The 25,245-nt window shown below is 32.7% G+C and overlaps 1 protein-coding gene across 1 annotated transcript in view; it reads left to right on the top strand.

The window, feature by feature from the left end:
• Positions 1-21,313, top strand: part of LOC147071715 (uncharacterized) — a 303,080-nt gene extending 281,767 nt beyond the window's left edge. Inside the window, exons 3-4 of the mRNA XM_085947048.1 lie at positions 18,925-19,038; positions 20,059-21,313. Of these exons, the coding sequence (XP_085803174.1) occupies positions 18,925-19,038; positions 20,059-21,205 (1,261 nt within the window). The 3' untranslated portion in view covers positions 21,206-21,313. The remainder of the gene's footprint in view (positions 1-18,924; positions 19,039-20,058) is intronic.
• The last annotated feature ends 3,932 nt before the right edge of the window (positions 21,314-25,245 follow it).

A 25,245-nucleotide genomic window follows, 5' to 3' on the forward strand; every position in this document is an offset into this window, starting at 1 on the left:
AAGTTAAACATTTATTAAGTATAAAATACGCCGTTATGGACTATATTATTAAACATGAGTAGAGACCTCAGTGTATTTACAAAGTATTATATTATAAATCAGTGAACGATAGACACCTAAGTATATTAGAGAGGGAAATCCGTTTGATTCGTCTTGTTTGTACAAGCTTCAGAATCAATTAAACCACTTAGGTAAACTTCGCTTAAATTTGTATGAAAGTCTTGACTAGGCTGCCATTAAGTTTCAATTGAAATGCGTTAATGACGTAGTTCATAGAGAGAGATTATTTTTTTGTTTCTGGGATAATTAATAAGTCCCGTTGAGGTGCAAAATATTTTACTTTGACTTCGTATCCTTTTGTAAAAGTTTTAATGAATGAAGAATATACTTATCAAACCATAATAGGGATTCCAAAACGTTCTTCTTATAGTCCACAGTGGCGAACACACATTACAAGGTGATTATTAAGAAACTACATTAATAAATACTCGATTGACTTGATAGCAACTATTGATTATTTAACATGTAATATTTACTCACAAATAAAGTATTTATTACAAACTGAAATGTTACCAATAGTAAAAAAATATTTACTAGACTAGAACTATTTAAATTTGCAATGGAATCTTTCGGAATCATAGAAATCTCAGGATCACTAGCAGCCTTTTCCACGTATACAAAATATAAACAAACACGCTGATGACGTTACAAGTATTTTTCCCGATTATATGGGTGAAGTAGGCGTTTTTTGGGAAGCTTTTCATATAATTAAAAAATAAAACAGAAGGTACCTAAGTATATATTTATATAATACGAGGGTGGGTCAATAATTCCTTAGAAAAAAGCATTAAAACAGGTTTTATTTTTGTATTTTTTTTTTATTTCTCAACATAATTTCCTTGGAGCTCAATAGACTTGGTTAGACGTTTCTCAATTTTTTTTAAACCGTCAGAAAAATAAGTTTTCGGAAGGTCCTCAAAATAAGCATTTGTCCGATCGATGACTTCTTCATTTGAAAAAAAAACGTTGTCCACTTAGCCATTTTTTTAAGTTTGGGAAAAGGAAAAAGTCACTGGGGGCTAAATCTGGCGAATACGGTGGGTGGTCGACCAATTCGAACTTCAATTCTTCAATTTTAGCCATTGATCGTAAACATGTGTGAACACGGGCATTGTCCTGATGAAAGAGGATTTTTTTCCTGTTTAAATGAGGCCGTTTTTCTTCAATTTTGTTTTTTAGCTGGTCCAATAAAGATGCATAATAATCCCCTGTTATTGTTTTTCCTTTTTCCAAATAGTCAACGAAAATAATTTCACGCGCATCCCAAAATACAGTAGCCATAACCTTACCAGCTGATTTTACGGTTTTCGCCTTCTTTGGACATGGTTTGCCTTCGCAATCCACTGCTTTGACTGTTCTTTCGTCTCGGGAGTATAGTGGTTTATCCATGTTTCATCTACAGTCACAAAGCGACGACAAAATTCATCCGGATTGCGTTGCATGAGCGACAACAGAGCTTTAGAGGCCACCACCCTACTGCGTTTATTGTCGACTGTGAGCAAACGCGGCACCCATCTTGCAGAAATATTTTTCATGCCCAATTTGTCATGTAAAATAGAAATGACGCTACCTTTTGAGATCCCTGTAACCTCAATTATCTCACTCAACTTTAATCTTCGGTCACTTAACACCATATCGTGGATTTTATTGATCATTTCTGGTGTAGTCACCTCTACAGGACGTCCTGAGCGTGGTTTATCCTTTGTTGATGTACGACCACGTTTAAATTCATTTAACCAGTTATAAATAGTTGCAAGTGAAGGAGCAGATATGCCGTGAACTAAATCCAACTCATTTTTTATTTCCTTTGCTGTTAACCCTTTTATATTAAAATGTTTAATAACAACTCTAAACTCAATTTTCTCCATTTTCCATTTTTCCATTTTCCACAAGCAAATTTTTTTTTTAAATGTACGAGAAACACACAACAACCCGACCAATCTGATTGAAACTTCGCAGCATACTGAATCGGTAGTGCCGCTGCATGAAAACAAACCGCTTGCAGTACTAGTTGCGCCACCTGTCGGCTTTTCTAAGGACTTATTGACCCACCCTCGTATGATAACAATCTAGCGTTTCGTCTTTTTTATATTTGTAGTCTGTCTACTATGATTTCTCTTAAATATGTTTTACGAGATGAGTGTAGTCCAATTGGCAGAGAGGCTTTCAATGAAACCGTAGGTTACATATTCGATAGGTGGCTGAATAAATAATAGATCGAACGTTATCTTTTTGTGTAAAATTTATTTTTATCGCAGTAACCTAAAAAAAAGAAGATTAAACAAAATTCAACTTCAATAAATACAACTATAAGTATGACTGCTCTAGTACTTTTTTCAGTTAGCCATAGCCTACCTCTCCCCAACAGGCACTTTTTGCCTCTGGTTTAAATGGTTAAAAAAATTCTAATCTAATCTAAAATTCTCTCTGTTGAGAGTACTGAATACATTATTTGTGAAAATAGCGACCTGCTGATCTTACGTGGGTTACTTATTTGCAAATTTATGCGATCATTCGTCTAAATCAGGGATAGTCTACATTTTTATACCTACCGCCCACTTTTCTATCTCTGTTAGAAGTACATTTTTCTAACCGCCCACCGGTTCCACAGGAATGGTGATTTATAAAGTAGGGAAGTAACTTTACTTTATAAAATTTATAAATTAGAGTTACAGCAAGTTAACGCATATAATAATAATTACTTACCAAATACTTTATGTCAGACTTTCGCTAAGTTTGGCAGAATAAATCTTTATAAAACAATTTACAGTAGCTAAATCTATATTTTTATTTATACTTTGCATACATCGAATGTGAGGGCGATACAGATAGTATATTTTCTGAAATTTAAATTGTCACGGGGAATTTTATAAAATGTGGCGAGCAAGAGGGTCTCTAATTAGGTCGACTTCTTTACTTTAGTTTCCTTAAAAAATACCTAGTATTAAAGAATCAAATTCAACAAACTTGGTCAAGTCCAATATAGAGAAACCCTTATTCTTCTTCAAGATTGAACCTTCTTTAGCTTCCTTATCAAAACCGCTGAAGGGGATTGATATAAGAATATATGAAAAATTTTCTGAAAAAGGTTTCAAGTATATCGGGATTCCCTGGTCAACTAATTTTCTGACAAAGTCTAAAAGTCTTTCATTGTCTGTTACTTATAAAAATGACACCTTTGACGATAAATATCGATAGGCAAACCACAGAAGACTTCATCTACCAGAAGAAGGTATTTTCAACATATTTCTTGGCATCCTATTTAATATAAGTTTTGTATTGTTCCATTTGAATATTTTTTGTGACGACTCTTCAGCCACCGTGCACTCTCACCCAAATGGTACAATGACACAAACTATTGTTAATTCTTCCCTATATGCTATATTAGTACATTAAATAAAAAGTGTTGGAAATTCTTAAGTGGGTGAAATTTACTTTAGACACCCACTGTTAATTGTAATTAATATTTGTTTGCAGCTAATGTAATGATTAATTATCCTTAAAACCTTCGCTATCATATTATAGTATAAAGGCTATATCTATTGTCTATACAGGCTAAGGTATTTCTTTAACATGTTTGTTATATTATATTCATGTAGATACGATTTCAATTGATAAAAATTACTATCATTATGTCTACGGTTATTTTTATTACTTAGATATAAGTACGTGAACGGTTTTATGAGTAGATTGTAACTAAGAACTTGTCCAAGTTATTACAACCAACGCGAAAAAACTCCCACACTCGGGTCATGATCAGAATATAAAGACAGTTATTGAAAGTAGCCATCATCATCACAGATTTGTGAAGCTGATATTTTCTTCTTCGTTTGTTGTCGCATCCATAAACAGATCTCCACGAAGACACATATTTTATCACTTTATTTATCATTATCATTTTATCAGAACAGAAAAAGATAATAATTACAAGATAAAAAGAACTTTTTATATGCAACGTCCTTAAATTTTCTGTTGAATCATATAAACTTGTCTTGACTAGCTTAAACGATCAAAAAAAAATGTACTTGACATGTCATATTGATTTCCATATTAACGCATGTATATATTAAATAATTTAGTTGGTAGAACCCCAAACCCCTCTAGCAACCAATAATGGTGTCGAAGTAACTTTTCATACAAAACAGAATTAACTGAAAATTAATTCAATTCTACTTAAAGATGGCTAAAAGTATTTTAAAAATGCATTGGCATCGTGTTCTGATATATTCTAAAAGTTTCAAATGTCTAGCTAGTCGGGAAGTTGGTTAAAAATCGATTGCAAGATTTGTACCGGACAAAGAACCACCGGACAAATAAGAATACGAGCTAAGAAAAACGTCGTAAAAATAGCATGTAACCTCAAATAACGTTTAGTAATACAGATTTGAGTGTATATTTTATTAAATTTATAGTCAATTAAATTCCTATACAAGTTATCCTTGTCACTACCGGCCAATTTTTCTTCTTCTTTTTGTGCCATCCCCTAGCGGAGGTCGGCCACCATCAAGGCGATCTTAGACTTGTCGTCTGCTACCCGGAACAGTTCAGTGGAGCTGCAATCGTACCAATCACGGAGGCTATTAAGCCACGAAATGCGTCGCCGTCCTTTGCTACGCTTACCATTGATCTTTCCTTGAATGAAAAGTTGGGGAATGCTGTACTTTTGTCCTCTCATAATGTGCCAATTTTTACTTGATGAAAACATGTAGGCCAGCTGTTTTTGGAATAAAAGAAATCCCTTAAAAATATTAAATAGGCACAGAATGATAAATATTTGTCCAAACTTACCAAATCAACATGTTTTTCGAGTTTATCGTGAATATTTTCACACTAAAATGTTAAATATTGTTTAGAAAATATATACAAACAGCGTTGCCACAATTTTAGTAATTTAGTCACATTACCGAGTTAACTCGTCCATGGCCTGACGCGACATACATTCTTTGACGAGTGAACTTACTCAGTTCTGCCAGTTATCAGGTTATGTATTCATTTTATCCGTTCCTGAATAATTTAGCACTCATAAATTCAACAAATAAATCGCACCGTGAGTGTAAAACCTAGGCATCTGCAAAAGACATATTTTGGATATATTAGGGTTTGACGTCTTCGTTTTGTTGGAAGAAATAGAGTTTCTAAAAAAAACATAATATTTGGTTTCTATCTACATTATATTGCATGTTCTTTCAGTTACTTCGCTTTTACATTATCAAATTCCCGACTTTTGCAGTTGTTTTGCATTTAATCTCGAAATTGAAAAATTTGCAGATGCCTTGGTTTTACACTCACGGTGCGAATAGTAAATAAATTTAGAATTAAACCGATATAATATATCGTCGGCAGTCAATTTATCGTAGTGACTTTAAAAACCGATATGTCAAAATGATATGTACACGCTGTATATTGTGTAATTTCATAGAATATGTAATGAATTAATGATATATTATAACTTTCAAAACTTGCCAAAAAATTTAAATAAGTACTTAATGGCTTGCAGAAATCGGCTAATTAAAATTATACAAATAAATGTGTAAAATTTTACTTTCATTATATTTATTACAATAAACCAGACACGTCCGATTTGGGTGGTCACCGTAGTCCAGCGAGTCTATTCTATACACAAGGCGACCATCGACCGTTAAAGTGATAGTATTTATTACGTGTTTTGAGGTATTATAATTGTTACAATAAGTTAGCCATCTAAACAGTCAAAACGGTCTATCTCGCTCTAAATTCTATCACAGCCAAGAGAAGTGCTGTTAAAATAGAGTACTTATTGCAACAATTACAACCAACTTATTGTAATTGTTACCTACCCTAAGTTTTATAATATTTATCACTTTATCACTTTAGCGGTCGATAAGTATAGAATAGACCCACAATACGTATGGCGCCGGCTTTTCATCCGGGGGCTCCGGATTCGACCCGGTGAGGTCACAAATCACAATATATTTATGAGATTTTCTCAAAGCCAGGGTGTTTGTGATTGTTTCACTTATATTACCGAATGCACTGGCTTCTAACTATACTACTGTTATTGGCCATCATGGCTTGTAGCAAAAAATATATTCATATATACATATACTTACCAATATAATATATATAAATTCCAAGTAAGCTTTGATCTACTAACCCGTATCAGAACTGTCAGTGATCTACCAACACATAACAGATTAATAAAAAAGAAAGAATGATAAAAGCCAGTCGTTATGAACAAAATGTTTTAAAGCAGGGTTCGCTTTATTACTTTAGGCTATAAAACACATGGGACACAAAACGCGCTGACTGTACACAAATATTGAATGCGCGTTTCGTTTACGTGACGAATTTTATTGCATATTATGAGAGAAATGTAACTATTCAAAATAACGTATTTTTGTTAACACGCGTTTTAGTTTATCTCAAAATTTTCCACACTCTAGATCTATATGTTTCCTGTTATACACTACCAATAGGGTAAACCAGTTCCCATTAATTTTGTGTTCCCTGTCCACCGCATTTTCCGATTGTTATTCTTCAACTTGAACAAACGTATTATATTTGGCTTTTTCCAATCACATTAGCTAATGAAAATGGGTATATTGTTCTACTTCAAAAACACGAAAATAACGTTAAAGAGAACCAATTAGGCTTGAAACACAAAATCAAGTCTGATATTATCATATATAATATTGAAATTGTTATTGAAAATAAACACATCAATTATTCGCGTGGCTATTTTCTATAACATACCTACAGCATTTTTTCGTTGTTATATGACATTGTACATTGTATTTTATATACAACATGGCAGTTTGTAAGACAATATTTGTTGATTTCGATTGTGAATTTCTTTCAATCCGAATGTATTTGGATTCAATCCAAAGAATTTACATATCGAGTATTATACATATTGCTTTTGGGGATAAAATACTATGTATTCCACTCTGTTTGCATATCTGAAAAGATTCTTGAATTAATAAGTGTTTTTAGATCTATTCCGCAAGAAAAATAGTGAAATTCTTCTTGCGTATCTATTTTTCTTTTAGGCGCATGATATGTTTTCAAAATTCTTCTCGGATTCGAATCTCTTTGACGAGAGTGAGTACTCGGAGTTTATGTATGTAAATAACACGGAGGGAATTTTTCAATGGGATTTCGGTATAAGATATATAAAAATGTAGTGGGAAACCAAGGCAGAAACCGAGATGATTTTTTTCTGGCTATATTGTTTAATTTATGATATAAATAATATTCATGGGTGTCCATTGTATTTAACTGTTTTCTATGGAAATATGTTTCTTTTATTCGCTACAATGTTTTCTTGTCATTGCTATAATGGTATAGTTACTATTATTACCCTTGAATACTTATTGAATGGAACGACAAAGGAATCCCCATAAATGGAGAGTATCTGAGTGGTCCGCGCTTCGCTGATGACATAGTAATAATTGTATTACAAGACTCAAAAGACCTTCAGAGCCTATTGCAGGAACTTGATGAAGTAAATAATAAAGCGACGAAGAATGTCGTGTTTAACTTCTTTTCTGACGTAAAAGAAGTCCTCATTAATGGCATTCGACTTAAACAGGTACTCTCAATGTCGACTGTGAGGTTTCCCAAATAAAATAAAATAAAATAAAATAAAAATATCATTATTAATCTGGGACAATACAGTCTTGTACAGTGGAACAATAAAATTTAACCTTGAACATATTGTGCAGATGCGATTACTTATAATGCGCTTATAAAACTATCGATGCATACTCAATCTAATGTGATATGTTTTTAATAATATAATAATTATTATTATGTGTATTTTTATTATTACCCAACTATTATAACCACATATTATTTAATCTTACAGCCATACACTATTATGTTGTTTTTGTCTATGCTCACCAGTCCTACCAATTGAATAAATTTACCCGTCATTAGGTTTCTCCCGGACTTGCCATTACAAGATGTTTTTTTTAAATTTTACTTTTCATTCACGTATCCCTCAGAAAGCTTCTTTTTATAGATATAGTATAATATAAAGACGCCTTTGGCAGCCTAAATGTTTTCAAAAATCACCTCCCATATACCTAAAACCAGTGTGCAACCACATATTATGTGATTGAAACATAGACCCTCAGTAAAAGACAGATCCAGATACTAATTAGAGTAGCACAGTTGCCTTTTCATATGTTTCAGCATTGCCGGCAGTATCGATTCATGAACGTGTCCCAGTCGAGATGATGATGTATGTGCGACCGGGCTTAGGTTTATCTAAATCACATTTACTCAAATAATCCGTATATATGTATAACAAATTAATCTTCGAAAACTGTTAACAGGTCTTAGAGTTTTATACCATTATATTGGATACGTAGGTATATAAAAACCAAAGTCCAATCGTGATATCTTTCCTCTCACTCGCTCAATTATTTTAACAAGCAATATAATCTAATTTAAACTAACAACCATCAAATGCCTATTATCAGTTAATTGTATACCTATTACTGCTATTACTAATAGAAATATAATATTAGACCGTAATTTATCACAATTAGTAGACAATTAAAGTTTTTTTAAATATTTGAATTCTACATTGATAGTTTTCTTTTAATTTTGAATCTACTTGCCATATATTATATTAGGTATATTATATTGTATAAATAAACATTTGTTTTTATTATAATGTGTATTTATGGTTATTGTAGTATTTACTTAGGTATTTTAAAACGTTTCAACATTAATCCACTCACGCTAAAATGCGATCAAATTAATATAAAATAATATATTCTTTTCATTTTGATTAAAATTGCCCCCACCCACCACTCACTCCACTGCCTTTAACACGTGTCATATTTGCATGTCGTTGCCGAGTTTTCCAACAGAAGGCTGTTTTACATAAGTCTTCAGAAATGAAAGATTACACGTCAACCCTTTTAAGGGGGTTGAATGCGAATTCATACTACTTACATATTTTCGATTTTGAATTTTTCATTCAAATTTTTATAAAATATGCTTAACTCTTGTTACGTCTCTAAGTGAGTCGTCGCATAGAAACGAAGAATAAAGGCCCGCCCACATTGAGGTGCATTTCACGGTGCTTATCGCCTGCTGTCACGGGCTGCCGCTACGGGTAAAAAAGTGTGACGTCGTTGTTTTTGGTGTTTAAAATCTTATCAGGCTGATGCTCCCATCCCGTAGCACATTTTAAATCTTTAAACGAACATTGTCAGTTGGTAAAATCTGCCATAATCATTAAAACAAGAATGAGCGCACTTCACGTTGAACTTCACTGCATCGGCACCTACATGATTTAATGAACGACAATTTAATGTTTTTATCATATTCTATATGCCAACACATTTCGTTTGTCACGTCAAACTGTCAAACTGACCTTCTTTTTTTTATTTTTAGCAGTTGGCACTGTGTATTTTCTATAATTTTTTTGTCTAATATCTATGGTGGGTTATCTTCAAAATATTATCTATGAATATTATTTTGCATGTAATTTTTACGTACTCAGTTAACTGTTAAAATCAATTGAAATTAGCAGGAATAATTAATAATAATTCAAATTACTAATACATTATTATTCAGTGAATTTACGAGATGGTGCACGTTCAAAATATTCTGCAAAATGACGAAACCATAGACATTTTATCGCCGTGAGTTCACGTGATAGTCCGTGACATGCACCTCAGTGTGGGTAGGCCTTTATGATACATGAATATAGAAGTCACTGGTGATAAGCAGTAAGATGTGCATCAGTCGATTTGTGGAACAATACAGGAAAATTTAATACCAAAACAAATTTAAAATTGTGATCTATTTAAAATGCTTAAGTCAGTCTAAAGCCTAAGGCACACATTGCAACTTCTTTTACAGTGAAACTGAACAAATATAATTCATTCGTGTTGAGTTTTGCTATAGGTAATCATAGAGCCTAGTTTACCTGCTACCTAAATTGTATATTGATATAGAAACAACCTCACAATTATACCTGTTTTTTAATCCCAAAAAAATGGTTCAGAATATAACTTGAAGACGCATCTATTTCAATTCGAGCAATCAGCTTTACCGATAAAACTGATATTTATGAAGATATAACAAAATTCATTAATACCGGCTAAGATGTAACTAAAATCAAGATATTAACAATACCAACTTTAATTCCTTTGCGGTGTCAGTATATCTCCTAATTTGATATACCAATTATTGCTATTATATTTTAAATTAAATCTTCTTAAATTCAATAATAAATAATTTAGTTTTAAATATAGTTTTTTTCATAATTTTAATAAACTAATTTAGATAACAGGATGTCAAAAACAATGAGAGGAACCAGAATATCTTTTTACGCCCTACGGAATCATAGGTAGGTGTAAGATGAGGATGGTCGCGAAGTACAGTGATCCCTTTATCGTCTTACATGTGAAAGTGAGGAGATTTCGTTGGGAAGACCATGTCTTAGTAAGAATGAAAGGTATTCACCCACCCAAGAAACTTTTCTTCGATATACTGGAAAATAACGGAGAGTTGGTGAGATCTAGACTGGGGTGGTTGGACTTACGGATTGCAATACCGAATGAAAATGTCAATACCGGTTTTTCGGTATTTCTTAAACCTACATACCTACATTTATTATTTTTACATTTAAAAATATGTATTGATCATAATTGTAGAACTAGTGATTTTTTACAAATAATTTGAATATATTGATAATTTTAACTAAAGCCCACGAAGTTCATCAAGTGCAAATAAGTCCAGCTGCGGGAAAAGCTTTTTAAATTCAACGCTTGTACAGTCATCAATAATTATAGAATAATTGAACATTTTTGTCACGGATGTTTTCTATTTCGAAATAATATTATGATAATTCATCGCGACTATTACTTATATAAATATATTTGATGAATTTTGTTTTATTATTTTTTCACCTCTGTTGGATTCACTCAATATATTTGCATTTTAGCATCACATAACGTATAGTTCATTTTCAAAAACGTGAACGAGTATGCTTTCTTAATACCGAAAATTCCGGTGTTTTGGATTTTTAAATCCGATATTTCGGCATTGATAAATACTTGAATACCAGTATTGCAAACCCTAGTTGGACTGTGTAAAAAAGACACATTCCACGTGACTAATCTGGTCAACGGAGATGCAGCAGAAAGATGGAATAGAGGTTATAATATTGATAATGTATTTAAAGGAGGAAAATATGGCAATAATATCACAAACGCTCGTACCCTGGATAAAAAAATACGATAGAAAATCGAAGATAATGAGAAGATAGGGAATGTAAAAGTAAATACAAATCCTTAAAAAATACATAAATATTTAAAGTACGCGATATGAATCAAACATGATTTATAAAAACAAAATCGTATGAAAATATCAATTAGTAAAAGAGTGAATTAAAAACAAAACACAGGTTTTGCATAATCGTATGTTTGTTTGCCTGTAAATTGTAACTTTTGTGGCTGGTTTACCTTAGTAAAATTATCTAAATTCACTTTAAAACCTAGGGTGCAAATTCTAAATGAAACATTTCAGTCGCGAAGAAGACTTCTTTTTTTAAAAACTCATCGCAGAAAATGCTTGTTCGCAGTATCTGTAGTTGATTTAGTAAATCATTTGTGTGTATAAAAAATATTGTCTTTTATAAAAATCCACTAACCTTGTTGAAAATTCAGAAACTGCTTCTTTTTGTTTTCCATCTTTTTCTTCAACCTATTAAAATATTTACGGTTAATAAAAGGTTTGATACTGCTGTACCTACATTATGCCGACAAAATAGAACTAAAGATAAATAGCCATACCCGCTGAATGTAAATATATAAAAGAGATTTTTTATCTTAATGGACGATGATCTTTTATGAAAATAAAAAAAGAAACATTGTTTTAATACACTCGATTCTGTTCTTGCCATGGAGAAAAATAAAAACATCACAAAAAAGATTGTACCATTTTCACTTTCATAAATAAATTCTTGAATGAGCTCCCCGTGGGGATTCAAAAGCGTCTTTCACTGAGGTAGGGAGCTAATCCCAAAGTAAAATATATTTATCTGAATTTAATATCCTGGACCCCTGGTTTTGTCGGTCCGAGCAGTACATACTATGTTATCTGATTTCAGCTATACAAAGTTGTCTTTCACTAAAGTTGCTACGATTCTATGAGCTTAACTTATTCAACAAGTTTCTTTGTGGCTTTCTCAGTGGTGTAACCCAAATTAAAATTAATTTATATTAATAAGTTAGCAATCAAGACCTTAACCTAGGTCTGAGACTGCGTATGGTACGTTGTTATGTTCTCTCAATTCTTTTCTATGGTGTGGAAGTATAGACGCTAAACCAAGATATGTCACGGAGACTTGAAACTTTCGAGATGTGGCTGTATAGACGCATCCTCAAAATTCCTTGGACGTCAGTCCGGGGGACAAATGTTGAAGTTCTCAATCGAATGGGGAATGACCGAGAAGTTCTACGTAGTATCAAAACCAGGAAACTACAGTACCTCGGCCACATTATGAGAGGACAAAAGTACAGCATTCCCCAACTTGTCATTCAAGGAAAGATCAATGGTAAGCATAGCAGAGGACGGCGCCGCATTTCGTGCTATAAGAACCTCCGTGATTGGTACGAGTGCAGCTCTACTGAACTGTTCCGGGTAGCAGACAACAAAGCTAAGATCGCCTTGATGTTGGCCGACCTCCGCTAGGGGATGGCACAATAAGAAGAAGAATTAGTTAATAACGGATTTATTTAATTTTCAATTTAATTAAGATGTTCCATCTCAGCACATAGTAACGTCCCGTAGGGGTAGATAAGTCATGCATTGCTTATGGGCAAGCACTTTCTTAAGAATATCACACAAACGGTTATAGTTGGTTGACTAAACAACGATTTCTTAAAATGAAAATATTATGTAGAGCGATATACCGCGTGCCGTCTGTTTTGGGGTAGGATAAAAGCTCTTATCGGTACTGGATAATTATTTATTACAGTACCAGCTATTATAAAGCGTTGTTGCCACAAGGGGGCGACTGTTAAACTCCGTTACATAGGATACACAACACAACACAACACAACACAACACAACACAACACAACACAACACAACACAACACAACACAACACAACACAACACAACACAACACAACACAACACAACACAACACAACACAACACAACACAACACAACACAACACAACACAACACAACACAACACAACACAACACAACACAACACAACACAACACAACACAACACAACACAACACAACACAACACAACACAACACAACACAACACAACACAACACAACACAACACAACACAACACAACACAACACAACACAACACAACACAACACAACACAACACAACACAACACAACACAACACAACACAACACAACACAACACAACACAACACAACACAACACAACACAACACAACACAACACAACACAACACAACACAACACAACACAACACAACACAACACAACACAACACAACACAACACAACACAACACAACACAACACAACACAACACAACACAACACAACACAACACAACACAACACAACACAACACAACACAACACAACACAACACAACACAACACACCACAACACAACACAACACAACACAACACAACACAACACAACACAACACAACACAATATAATATAATATATTAAGTATCATAGTTCCCTCGGGATATAACATCTGTTTAAGGCCTATAATATATGATACATCCACGTCTACCACCCCCCGCGTGAATTTCAATACGAACGGCACTGATAATCAAAGATAAACTGCTTGATTTTCTCATAAATATACAAGTTAAAGTTTTGACAGCTTTACGTTTCAATTGCTTTTCGTGATTTATGGATTTTCACTGGGTTAATTCAAGCCGCGTCCGTATTTTATTCTGTATTTTAGATAAGTACTGTCTTTTCTTAAATAGTATAGGCATTTTATGTAAATTCCACTTCAATAATAATAATAATAATACAACTTTGAAATACTAATAGATTTTTTTAACAGATTTCATACACAGGGTTACATCCATTATAATGTAATTTAATGGTATTTAAAACAGCGTGTGAATTTCAGACAGCCAGCGGGATTCGAACCCTGGCTGACAGATCAGAAGCGCAACGCGATAAGCTATGTGCAGTATTTAGCGTTAATAAATACCTATATGTTATAATATGGTCAGGTTTCAGGTTGTGATGTTTATATTCAATTCAAAATTATTTATCATTTCCACCTGGAAACTTACCGATAAAAAAATCTCGATAGTTATTACTTATTACTTATAGTATGTATTTCGAATGCAATATGGTTAACAGTTTATGGATGATGATTATTTAAATTTTTTTTAAATATGTGATACGTTAATAATATTGTGAAAGAAATACGCAATCAAAAATCTTCATTTACTGCGAACATAATTATTAATTCACAATAATTGATTGTTACGGCCTGACTATAAACGGCCTTGGTATTGGACCACTTCCATAAAAATAATGCATTACCTAATTTAAAATATACAGTCGAACTTGGTTATTACGAGGAAGATTGGACCGACTGAATTTGCTCGTCATAAGCATTACTCGTTATATCGGTATATAACATTTTTGCACCACGTTCTATTTAAACATAGAACATAAAAAATCTGAAAACCATCGTAAAAATCCCCGAAACAAGCATGGAACATTACAAAGAAGTTGTTTATTTTTTTACAAGCAATTTCAGCCATATGCGTGGATACTTTTTCAATGTTCTCGGCGAAAACACCAATTAGGTACTTAGACACTTAACTAGTGTCATAAACGTAATCCGATCCCAGCGGCATCGGTCTAGTTAACGGCCCGGTTGGATTTTATTGCTTAGGATCGAAAATGTTGTTTTTAAACGATCGACACATTAACAGTCTTGCTCGGTATACCCGAGAAGTAGCTCGTTATAAAAGTGAATAAATCTATGGAGAAAATCATAAACTAAAATGTCAACGAATGTTTCCTAATTACATCCGAGATTTCACTATTTCCTTGATCGTAATAACCAAGTTGGACTGTATTTCTATGTAGATTTTTGAATTTACTTTATTGATTATTGGAAAAAATACATTATTAGGTATGCATAATATATTTTTTTTCTGTATTTTAAAAGAGTGCCGTTGTGCCACAAAACGCAATGGTAATTTTCCACCCCGGGGGCGCTATTTAGCTTTCCCGCATCCCCTTTGTGGCTCGAAGCTTCGCTCCGCACACAATGGGTAAGCGAACACGATCCACATCCAAGCCGTACTGTTCACTTCTTCAAATACAAACAGTGACTATAAACCTAGAGATTTCTATATTTATCCAAAGGGTTTTAAAATATCCATACACGTAATACTGTCCTTATCGTGTATTATCAAATAATCATCATCATCATCAGCCTGAATCTATCCACTGCTGGATGAAGGCCTCTTCAAGATGCTTCCACTTCTCTCGGTCCTGTGCGTTGCGTTGCCACGTAATTCCGCAGAACTTTATCATTTCATCGATCCAGCGGCCTTTAGGTCTACCTTGCGGACGTTTTGTACCTCTTGGATACCACTGTATGACTAAATTTGTCAAACGATTGTCTCTTCTTCGAGATATGTGTCCAGCCCATCTCCATTTGAAGCTTTTAATGAACTCTATTACATCGCAAACCCTTGTCTGCTTCCTTACTCACTCATTCCTCTTTTTGTCCTTTCGCGTTATGCCCAGTACGCACCTCTCCATACCACGTTATACTACTCTAAGTTTCTGGATCTCTCTTTTACTTAGGGTCCATGTTTCACACGCATATGTGATTACGGAAAGTACACACTGGTTGAACACTTTGCGCTTTAGGCACAGTGGAAGGTCACTTTTGAATACATTATTCAGGCGGCCAAAATCACTCCAGCCTAGCTTTACTCTGCGAATAATTTCATCAAATATACATCCATCTTTAGACACTTGCTGTCCCAAAAATATGTACTGTAAAACCTTTGTCCCGTTAAAAAAAGATACGCTAGTTAAAAGAGAATTAGCTTAAAAATATTTTCCACAATCACTCTTCCAAGTGGGCGTTCAGAAAATATATAAAATAGAATTTGTATATATATTTTTATGTGCATCATTTTATTATAGTATATAAACTGTACAAATTTATTATAAGTTTCACATTTTTAGGACGCAATAAAATATTGCAGATAAATTTATATATTAACATGCTTATTTGTTTTCGTTGGATTAAGAATACTGCACATACTGTTGGTTCCTGCCTAAACGAAACTATATCTAATAAATAATAATTACAAGATAAAAAGAACTTTTTATATACAACGTTTTTAAATTTTCTGTTGAATCACATAAACTTGACTTGACTAGCTTAAATGATCAAAAAAAAATGTACTTGATAGAAATAATACTGAAATGTCATTTTGACATTCATATTGATGTCCATAGTAACGCACGTATATGTTAATAATTTAGTTGTTAGGTCCCCAGACCCCTAGCTACTACCACTAGCCACTATTAATGGTGTCGAAATAACTTTTCATACAAAACAGAATTAACTGAAAATGAATTCAATTCTATTAAAGATGGCTAAAAGTATTTAAAAAATGCATTGGCATCGTGTTCTGATAAATTCTAAAAGTTTATTAAGCTATTCGGGAAGTTAGTTAAAAATCGATTGCAAGATTTGTACCGGACAAAGAACCACCGGACAAATAATAATACGAGCTAAGAAAAACGTTGTAAAAATAAAATTCTATCTAGAAAATATCCAAGGTTATGTATGATTTAATTACATAATTTTAGATACTTCATAGATAGACGAGTTTTTTTGACTATTATCTATGATGGCTTGGTTTTCGGAGGGTTTTATTGAATTTTAAAAACTAACCAACACCATCTGTAAATAAAATTGTAGTCTTATTTCAATGAAAACCAATTCGTTTGAGTGACAAACTTCAGTGTGCATTATTTATGACGGATCTTAACAGCCTACCTCCACCATTCGCCACTGCTATCCCTAATAGGTCAAGCGTAAGCTGTCGCCATAGAGCTTAGCGTGCATTAAAGCATTGTTTTGTACATTTGACAGCGATCAATTACGTGTTGCTGGTTCATCTCTCGGGCCGTTTCCGCAGTATGGGATGCAGTTTGGCGTCGTTTCATACAGAAAAGAAGTTCTAAAACGCACGTTACAACGTTGTGACGACGTAGGCTTCAGGCACCTGTAACGATCCAGCAGATTTCCGCGATCTCCGTGTTGTGTCTCGTGTGCGCAGACCTTGTAGGTTAGGTTAGGTTAGGTTTGGTTTGGTTTGGTTTGGTTTGGCTTAATCGGCTACCAAGTTACGGGTTCTGTACAAAATATAATATTTCTTTCTTTTTTCTTTCGACCATGTTCGATCCTAATAGGATCATATGGGCCTCCACAGAGTAGAGGTTTGTATTGACAGATTTTGTTTTTTTACGAAAAATGGATGTCAACCACTTGCCCAACCTATTAGGTCCATATCCTGACACACACAAATTGAAAAACAATATGTGTACTTGCCAGACCCAGGATTCGAACCTGGGACCCACGGCGTTATAGTCCAACGCTTAAGCCGCGCGGCCACAGTGGGTGTTAAATAGTGAACATTGCAAATTATTAATTTAAGACGTTCACAACATGTCATTTAGAAACAAAGAAATATTATTAAAACAGTAGATATTATATAAAAGTTATTAAACAGTAGAAAAGTGTAAATACAAAAAAATATAAATTTAGATAATGGCATGACGTATCCATTTATATATTATTTACGAAGGTGCCGAAGGATTTACGCCCACGGTGGCCGTGCGGCATAAGCGTTGGACTATAAAGCCGTGGGTCCCAGATTCGAATCCTGGGTCTGGCAAGTACACATATTGTTTTTCAATTTGTGTGTGTCAGGGTATGGACCTAATAGGTTGAGCAAGTGGCTGACATCCATTTCTCGTAAAAAAACAAAATCTGTCAATGCAAACCTCCACTTTGTGGAGGCCCATATGATCCTATCAGGATCGGACATGGTCGAAAAAAAAAATTTAAAAAAAATGTTAAATATTTTAGGACGTCCTAGCACCACATTCAATCTTTAAGTGTATGTATTTCGAATGAATTTTCTTATACTCGCGCTTAAGGTTCAAATAGACTATATGACGATCGGGCACATATATGCTAAGAGCGTTTTAGTGTCTATGATCATATCTATGCCATTCCAACATTTATACATACATATTGTATGACAGATATGACATCGTATTTACACTCTGTGACACCCTATGACACAGGACGCCAACATAAGAAACGGGTTTTTCGACATATATATGACCAATCGTCATAGAGTGTATTTGAAGCATTACATTCGTTCCCGCAAATGTAATTTAATTTAATTAATTAACATAGACCTTTTAATCTCGTTCTCGGAAGCCTTTTCAAAATTTTGAATAATTACTTCTTAATGTTTACAATGCAAGCTCAATTTATTTTATAAGTATATTATAGACTCTAATGAAGTCTTAGAAGCTAACATTTTTGAGACTCAGTATATATATATATAGAGAATTACTCTTATTTTATAATATAAAACACTTTTGAGTCTCGCGAACAAACTTAACTAAGTACATAACGTATTGAAGAAAATCCTATTAAATATTATTATGTATGTAGTAATAATTGTCTATTAATATTTCTCAACTACGGTTACACTGATGGCAACTAGACACTTGTAATTATTTTAGCAGGGGATTGGAAGAGACTATTTTTGAGTTAGTCCCACATATCCATGGTAACTCTTTTTAATTTCTTCTTATTTATTTTGTTTCAGTCGCAGTGAATCCGCTCTCAACAGCCCTACAGAACCTGATATATCAATGGCTGCGTCGCTGACCGACCAGCCGCCGGAAGCTCAAACCCTCGAAGAAGCTAGAAAAATAATTAGGTAAATAAAAAAAATAAAAAAATCTTATATTAAATTTCTTGTAATCATTTTAAGATTTAAGGTTCGCTAAGTGTTTTCTAGGAGGTTGCTAACTAATTATAGCAAAGAAAAAAATATTTACTATGAAGCAAATTTATTATCAATATTATCTTTAAATCAGTATCTCAATACCTACTAGAATAAGATTGACGAATATTATCTAACTTCTTCAGACAGACTTTTATAGACATATTTTATACAACGCTCGAAATGAAGTATTTTACGAACCGGAGTTCTCGATAATTTTCCGAAAATATTAAAATGTTTTTCTAATTTTATTTATATTAAAAAAAAAACTTGTTAGATTAGACCGGAACTGCGCTCCGGTTCATTGCGAGGCCTGCATTTAGGTATTTCATGTTTGACAATTAATTTTATAATCGACATGAAAAAACACTTACGTGAGAAAAAATGTGATTGCTAATCCACATGCAAAAAAAATATTTTATAAGTGTTTTCTTCTAAATTTAAACTCGTACTTTATTGCGACATTCCTGTTATTTTTAATGAGGATTTATATTATTTGCTCGTTGAATCGGTTGGATTAAACATGATAATATAAAAACATTATATAAGTACGCCGAAACAAATGTGATAATTAGTTGACATTGATGCAATGGGCAAATAAACGTCGTCATTTATGACAGTGGCGTATTTGTGGTTTATGTATTAATTATGTTTAATATTAAACGTTCACGTCAAAATGTTAGATCACGGTGGGTTTCTATCAAGAAGATGATGCGATCGCTTCGGCAGAAAGTAAAATAATGCGTATTTTTCACAATTTCAGTGTAGAAATCAATCAATATATAAACTAATCGACGAGTTTGTAAAAACATGAAAAAATACTATCTATTGCTATATTTTAACACTCAATCTCAATGGCAGTCTGCCTGTGAGTCAACGAAGCAAAACTAAAATTCGACGATTTCATTTTTGGATCCGCAAACAAACGCTCATATCAATTATTTCATTTTCCAGGGATCTTCGAATGCGGTATCGTGCCCAAGCCCACCAGCTGCTTATTTGGAGACGAGCCCACAAGATTCAAGAAGACATCTCTTCGAGGGTCCAGCGCGAGAAAGCCGAACAGCTGAAATCCTTGTCCAGTCAACTTTTACTCTTCGAATCCAGGCTCATACGAAAACAGAAAGAAATCACTGCACTTCTAGCTCAAAGAGAAACCATCATTATGAGACAGCAGCGGATTATCGAGTCCTTGACAAATAAACTCCTGGACAACGGCCTGGAGCCAGCTCATCCAATTGTAGACTATAGAGATTTGATTAATGAAACGAATCTTGTAGCAGATTTTGACTCGTTAAATGACTCAGATTCGGCTGTGATAATGGAGGATTTAGATTCAGATTACAACAATCTGTCTCACATGTTACCGAGGTTTAGATCGGTTTCTACAGATTCTGTTACTATCGTTAGATCAATTTCAGATGCCATAGATCCGAATTTAAAATACACTTCTGTCAGAAGATCAAACGGTTTCCTAAGACGACCCGAAATATTGGAAACTGTTTACAGCGTCGAGGAAGAGCCAGATGGTGATGGCTTGTCTAATAAATTGAGCGCCCAAAACAGTACCGAGAAGGATATTTTTAAAGATGGAAACGCCGATAAAGAAGATGCAAATGCTCTTATGACTCAAGCACAGAATCGAAGAGATATCTTTAAAATGAGAAGTGAGAAGATTTCTGGAGAGGCAGGGAAACTTACGACTGAAGTTGCTAAACTAGACACGAAAAATTTAGACGCAAACGCTTTGACTGACGTCATGTGTCAGCAAATCGCTTGGGCGTACAGTTACGTACCTAAAAGACAAATATCTAACTTGGCATACTCTGATGATAACCTATCAGACAGCCATATCTTGGATGGAAGCTTATTCCTCGGAGAATGTCCTCTGGAAAAGAATAAGGGGAACCAAGTCACGACTTATAACAGAGTGATGTCTAATCATCGAAGCGTTACCAAACCTAAAGATGTGAAGTATAAAAGGATTAATAAGGCGAAATCAAAGAGTCTGGAGGAGCTGAGAGGCAGGTTAAGAAACTGGGTGGAGAAGGGAAATAAGCTGACCGGAATTTCACTGGACCAAGCCCAGAGTTATGCATAGCAATGACTGTTGGCATTGGACTTAGCCTTAATGCCTCTGATGCTCTGAAAAATATGTAAATGCATATTTTGCATTTAATAACATAATGACGTACCTATTTAATAATTATTGTAATATTAATATTCTGTATTATAATATTCTTTATAATATAAGAAAATTTAAACGATTTACAAGTAGTACTTGCTGTATTAAAAAAGTCACCATTTTTTTCAAGTGATATCTAACTAAGTAGATATATTTACGAAAATTTTGAAAAGGATTTTTTTTTAATTATACCTAATAACTATCTGAAAATATTACTTACATATAAAATAATATTTGCTATTCATTATTTTGTACACATTAACATTTTAAAATAATCTTTTATTAATTTTCAAACTGTCATACACCTGAAATAGTTTTAAACTGTTATTAATTCATTTTCATTGTCGTCACATTTTTTATTATTGGTATTTTAACTTTTTTTGAGTTTACTAATTTTGTAAATATTCATTTGAATATTTAGATCTAATTTGGAAACTGTGTTGCGTGTTTTGACCCCACCTTGTTTCTTACTTTTTTCGAAATTTATATGAATAAAACAAAGCGAATTTTCATTTTCTATACACGACTGAGAGAAGTAGAAAAGCATTTACGAATTCCCCACAGTATGAAGAAATATGTTTGTGTTGTACCTACAACACAAGAACGATACATATTTTTGTGCAAATTTGAATTTCATGAGTAGTGAAGTGAATAAGTATTTTCTCACAATGCAAATTTCACAATTGAATATTATATTATTCAATAAATTAAATCATATATTATATTATGTACCAATTGCAATTTAAGTTTATTTTGTTACAATGTTATAAACCATTCAAATCGATAAAATTATGTAACAGTTCCATATTTCAATTAACTGACATCTTATTATATATTTAAACAACATCTCTATATAAGATGACAGTTATGTTTATGTAACATGTTAGCTACATAATAATAATAATAATAAGCCTTTACTGAGCCGTTTTTAAAGAGGCACCTAGCGGAAAAATACGAAGCTTGCAATTTGAGATTTTTTTTGATAATTTACAATTTCAACTGTAATAATATGTATCTGAAAACATTAAAAATAAAAATATTTTTTATTTTAAGTCAAAGATAAACGTTTTTTAAAATAGATATAAAAAATATTAAAACTATGAATTAGTCAAAAAATCTCTTAGGTAATGCTTAGAAAACTTAATAAAACTAAATTTTAATAATAAATATGACCATAAAATACATGTAATACGGTGCGGTCCGATTCAACAAATTCACATTTTATTACATTTTTTACAATTGTAAGTTTATCTTTGACTATTTTTTATATCTATTTTAAAAAACGTTTATCTTTGACTTAAAATAAGAAATATTTTTATTTTTAATGTTTTCAGATACATATTACAGTTGAAATTGTAAATTATTAAAAAAAAAATCTCAAATTGCAAGCTTCGTATTTTTCCGCTAGGTGCCTCTTTAAAAAAGGCTCAGTAAAGGCTTCACCTTAATTGAGCTTGTTTCTCTCATAGCACAATTATATTCAAACCCAGTGTGAACCCTCTTGAATAACTTTTAAATCCACCAATAAAATACCAAAAAGATAAAAAGGTGGGGAAGAGAAGACAGTTTACCATACATTTTGTGAAAATAAGAGTTCCAATAATTAGACCAGCGGTGCCCAACCCGTAGCTCGAGAGCAACGTGTTTTTAATGTGGCTCGCGGCTAGCATATTCAGATTATTATTTGTTTGATTTGCGGTTCAACAGTTGCTATTGGAAAAAAGTGCAATGAAGAATGACATTTTACAACGGTTCATAAAAAAATATGGTACCTACTGAATATCATATTACCAGCAGTTTAAGGCAATCTAAAGTGAAAGAATTGAAAGCCACATTAGTTGCCCTACAATTTATATTTACTAAGTCCACAACTATATCAAGAGCTGCTAAAATTGCTTCATTTAAGATTGCACATAACTTGCAATGCACAAAAATCCCTATGACGACGGCTATCTTATTACTGGGTTTTCTTTTACCTATTGTGCTGATTTTTTCAAAAAAAAGGTCATCGTCCTATGTGTGGCTCGCCCAATTTTTTTAAATTCATAATTTACTCGAGATAGACTAAAGGTTTGGCACCTCGGAATTTGACATTGCATTGAGCATTGATATTAAGTAGGTACTCAATGAATACCATCCGGAAATAAAAATTTTAAAATAATTCATGTTCTGTTGATATTATGCACTTTGATCATCAGCTTTGATAATTGTCCGCCAGGTGGTGTCATGACTTTTTGTACAATATTTAAAATAAATTACTATATTATCCTGCATGAATCGTGACATTTGAATATTATTTAACGAACACATAAAAAATATTTTTCAAGATTAAATAATCGCTACATAAGAATTATTCTTCACCACTGGTAAAACAGTGCTACGTTGTTTTACATAACATTTAACACTTTTATCAATAGTGCTATCAAAATTTATATAAAAGCATATTGTTATGAAACTATAAATGAATGTATTTCTAATTAATGGTATATTTTTTCAAATATAACATTGTGTAAATTAGTAGGCTACCCGCGAGTGCTCACGCGTTAAAAGGGTGTTAAATTGTGAGGAAATGTACCTGAATAATGAATATTATGTTATCATTTTCTCTAAAGAAAATTATTTAATATAATAAAAATATTACTCTAGGCTTTATGGTAGCTAACGAAAATAAATATTTTCTCCACTGTATAATTAAGTGTTCAATTAAATGCGTACAGTCAATACTTGTCTTCATCTATCAGGGGTAGTTAACCTTTTTATACCTACCGCCCACTTTTGTATCTCTTTTAGTAGTAAAATTTTCTAACCGCCCACCGGTTCCACAGTAATGGTGATTTATAAAGTAGAGAAGTAACTTTACTTTATAAAATTTATAAAGCAGAGTTACAGCAAGTTAAAGCATATAATAATAATTACTTACCAAATACTTTATGTCAGATTTTCGCTAAGTTTGGCTGAATAAATATTTATAAAACAACTTACTGTAGTTAAATCTATCTTTTTATATATACTTTGCATACATAGAAGCATGAAGTCTGATGAAATTACATTTAATTAATTAAATTATTAATGAGATCTCTGAGGCTTATGCTGCGAAACTAAATACTGGATATCTGGCTCAATGTTTGTTAGGAACAAACGAAAGTCTCCTTTTTCGGAAATAATCAGGTGGTTTCTTTCTTTGGTCATAATATGATTAACGGCACGAAAGCCTAATTCTACAAGATATGAGGTAGGGAAAGGAATTTTATAAAACATAATGAAAATGTTTTTAAAACCCCTACCGCCTACTATGAGAACTGGAACGCCCACTAGTGGGCGGTAGGTACCAGTTCGACTACCCCTGATCTATGTCAAAACTTTGTTACAATTAAACCTATCAGAAACATTCACATACACGATTTTGTATCAATGTAGTTTATTCAGTATTGACACTAGATGTCAGTGTAATGTATAAATTTTAAAAAATACAATTTTCTGAAAGACAGATCATAATATTATAAACTTATTAAATTAATGAAATATTTAAATTTCATAAAATTTTCAACTGTATATATTTCGATATATTGTAAATGATATTCATTACGCTTCATGTTAGTGCTATATACCTAGTATGATAGTTCATTTTTAGTTCCTCTTGCATCGATTACAGGTCTTGTCATAAGTAAAGATGCTGACGGCTTATGTACCTATATTGATTAAATGACGATACCTGTACATAATTTTTATTTCTGACGAAATAAAGATATTATTATGTTATGATTCAAAATGGCAGATCAAATTGCACAAATGAATAACTTCTATGATATAAACTCATTGTAAATTATTAATAAAATGAAAAAATTGTAAACAACTACTATCTAACAAAAAACATTGTAATTTTAAAAGTAAGTTTTTATTCATACTGCAGTAATATTTAACACTTATCTTAACGTAAATGCATTATAAATATTGTA

Source organism: Rhyacophila brunnea, unplaced genomic scaffold (genome assembly GCF_057557595.1).
Source record: "Rhyacophila brunnea isolate RB1 unplaced genomic scaffold, BYU_Rbru_1.0 scaffold_2, whole genome shotgun sequence".
In the NCBI taxonomy this organism is placed as follows: domain Eukaryota; kingdom Metazoa; phylum Arthropoda; class Insecta; order Trichoptera; family Rhyacophilidae; genus Rhyacophila; species Rhyacophila brunnea.